This window comes from Alexandromys fortis, unplaced genomic scaffold (assembly GCF_014885135.2).
Source record: "Alexandromys fortis isolate MF-2015 unplaced genomic scaffold, M_Fortis_MF-2015_v1.1 scaffold_401, whole genome shotgun sequence".
Taxonomy (NCBI): Eukaryota; Metazoa; Chordata; class Mammalia; order Rodentia; family Cricetidae; genus Alexandromys; species Alexandromys fortis.
The window spans coordinates 229,117-231,410 of NW_026068282.1; the positions used below are offsets into that span (position 1 = coordinate 229,117).

Consider the following 2,294-nt stretch of genomic DNA (forward strand, 5'->3'; position numbering starts at 1 on the left):
AAAAAGGGTTTGAAAGAAACCTAATTCCAAACATAAATACATAATATGCTTGAGTACATACAAGCTGCTGGCATGTCCCTAATCTCTTATCACTATTGCATTTCTGCATCCGTTAAGAAGCTTTCTGTGCTTCAGGATGATACCTTGCCAGCAATATGAATACACCACAGGTATGGTACCCCACCACCTTACTTCCTGACTCAAGTCAGCAAGGAAGTGATGAGCAACGCCAAATAAAGAAGGAAGTTTGATTTGGGTTTATATCACAGATTACTCAAGCTCGGGGAATGGGGCTGAAGCGACTGAGTCCGCGATGGAGAGAGAAAAGGAACAGTTCCGCAAACTCTTTATTGGTGGCTTAAGCTTTGAAACCACAGAAGAAAGTTTGAGAAACTACTACGAGCAATGGGGAAAGCTCACAGATTGTGTGGTTATGAGAGATCCTGCAAGCAAAAGATCAAGAGGATTTGGTTTTGTCACTTTCTCGTCCATGGCTGAGGTTGATGCTGCCATGGCTGCAAGGCCTCATTCCATTGATGGCAGGGTAGTTGAACCAAAACGTGCTGTAGCAAGAGAGGAGTCTGGAAAACCAGGAGCCCATGTGACTGTGAAGAAGCTGTTTGTTGGTGGAATTAAAGAATATACTGAGGAAAAAAAATAAAAAAAAAGAATATACTGAGGAACACCACCTTAGAGATTACTTTGAAGAATATGGGAAAATTGATACTATTGAAATTATTACTGATAGGCAGTCTGGAAAGAAAAGAGGCTTTGGATTTGTTACTTTTGATGACCATGATCCTGTGGATAAAATTGTATGTAAGTGTCCAGGCACAAGAGGTGTGGTTTGTATATATAAAATGTTGGGTATATCAATAGCTTGTAAAACATTCAGAATTGTTTCCTATTAGAATGTATTGACAATTTTTTTTTTGTTTCAGTGCAAAAATACCACACCATCAATGGCCATAATGCAGAAGTTAGAAAGGCATTGTCTAGACAAGAAATGCAAGAAGTCCAAAGTTCCAGGAGTGGAAGAGGAGGAAACTTCGGATTTGGAGATTCTCGTGGTGCTGGTGGCAATTTTGGACCAGGACCAGGAAGCAACTTTAGGGGGGGATCTGATGGATATGGAAGTGGACGAGGATTTGGAGATGGCTATAGTGGGTATGGAGGAGGACCTGGAGGTGGCAATTTTGGAGGTAGCCCTGGTTATGGAGGAGGAAGAGGAGGATATGGTGGTGGAGGACCTGGATATGGCAACCAGGGTGGGGGCTACGGAGGTGGTTATGACAACTATGGAGGAGGAAATTATGGAAGTGGAAATTACAATGATTTCGGAAATTATAACCAGCAACCTTCTAACTATGGCCCAATGAAGAGTGGAAACTTTGGTGGTAGCAGGAACATGGGAGGACCATATGGTGGAGGAAACTATGGTCCTGGAGGAAGTGGAGGACGTGGGGGCTATGGTGGGAGGAGCCGATACTGAGTTTCTTCTTACCATGGGCTTCACTGTATAAATAGGAGAGGATGAGAGCCCAGAGGTAACAGAACAGTTTCAGGTTGTCGAAATAACAATGTTAAGGAAACTCTTATCTCAGTCATGCATAAATATGCAGTGATCTGGCAGAAGACACCAGAGCAGATGCAGAGAGCCATTTTGTGAATGGATTGGATTATTTAATAACGTTACCTTACTGTGGAGGAAGGATTGTAAAAAATGCCTTTGAGACAGTTTCTTAGCGTTTTAATTGTTTCTTTCTAGTGGTCTTTGTAAGAGTGTAGAAGCATTCCTTCTTTGATAATGTTAAATTTGTAAGTTTCAGGTGACACGTGAAACCTTTTTTAAGATTTTTCTCAAAAGTTTTGAAAAGCTATTAGCCAGGATCATGGTGTAATAAGACATAATGTTTTTCCTTTTAAAATTTTAAGTGTGTGTGTAGAGTTAAGAAGCTGTGGTACATTTATGATTTAATAAAATAATCCTAAAGAAAAAAAATAAAAACCACATTTTATTAAAATCTAGCACACTCATTTTGTTTAATATTTTGAGTTCTACAGAAGTATAAGGAAGGTTTTGATCATTTTCTTTAAAAAAATTTTCAGGAAACCTAGAGATGAAATTGTTTCTGTAAGATTTTTTTTGAAAATCACTATGAATTTTGCTCTCTTCATTGGCGTATCCAGAGATCCTATTCTTCCCTGTAGACATAGGTAGGAGGAGCCTTGAGGAGTGTGATATAGCCGGATGCTGTCTATAGTGTTTAGTCTCTCCACAAATTTATGCCCAT

The 2,294-nt window shown here is 39.7% G+C and overlaps 1 protein-coding gene across 3 annotated transcripts; it reads left to right on the top strand.

The window, feature by feature from the left end:
- The first annotated feature begins 286 nt into the window (after positions 1 to 286).
- On the top strand, positions 287 to 1,673 carry LOC126494778 (heterogeneous nuclear ribonucleoproteins A2/B1). 3 transcript variants are annotated; one of them, XM_050132190.1, is made up of 4 exons: positions 287 to 633; positions 665 to 819; positions 942 to 1,187; positions 1,308 to 1,662. In XM_050132190.1, exons 1-4 carry the CDS (start codon positions 314 to 316, stop codon positions 1,490 to 1,492), a joined length of 906 nt encoding a protein of 301 aa, XP_049988147.1. In that variant the 5' UTR covers positions 287 to 313; the 3' UTR covers positions 1,493 to 1,662. The 3 variants fall into 3 exon arrangements, with proteins under 3 accessions (XP_049988147.1, XP_049988146.1, XP_049988145.1); XM_050132189.1 differs by having other exon boundaries at positions 287 to 656; positions 688 to 819; positions 942 to 1,673; XM_050132188.1 differs by having other exon boundaries at positions 942 to 1,661.
- Positions 1,674 to 2,294: the final 621 nt, after the last annotated feature.

Coding starts and splice junctions, on each gene's coding strand:
- LOC126494778 (XM_050132189.1), top strand. CDS start 314: ATGGAGAGAGAAAAGGAACAGTTCCGCAAACTCTTTATTGGTGGCTTA. Junction 657..687: donor AGAATATACTGAGGAAAAAA/AATAAAAAAAAA, acceptor CTGAGGAACACC/ACCTTAGAGATTACTTTGAA. Junction 820..941: donor TCCTGTGGATAAAATTGTAT/GTAAGTGTCCAG, acceptor TTTTTGTTTCAG/TGCAAAAATACCACACCATC.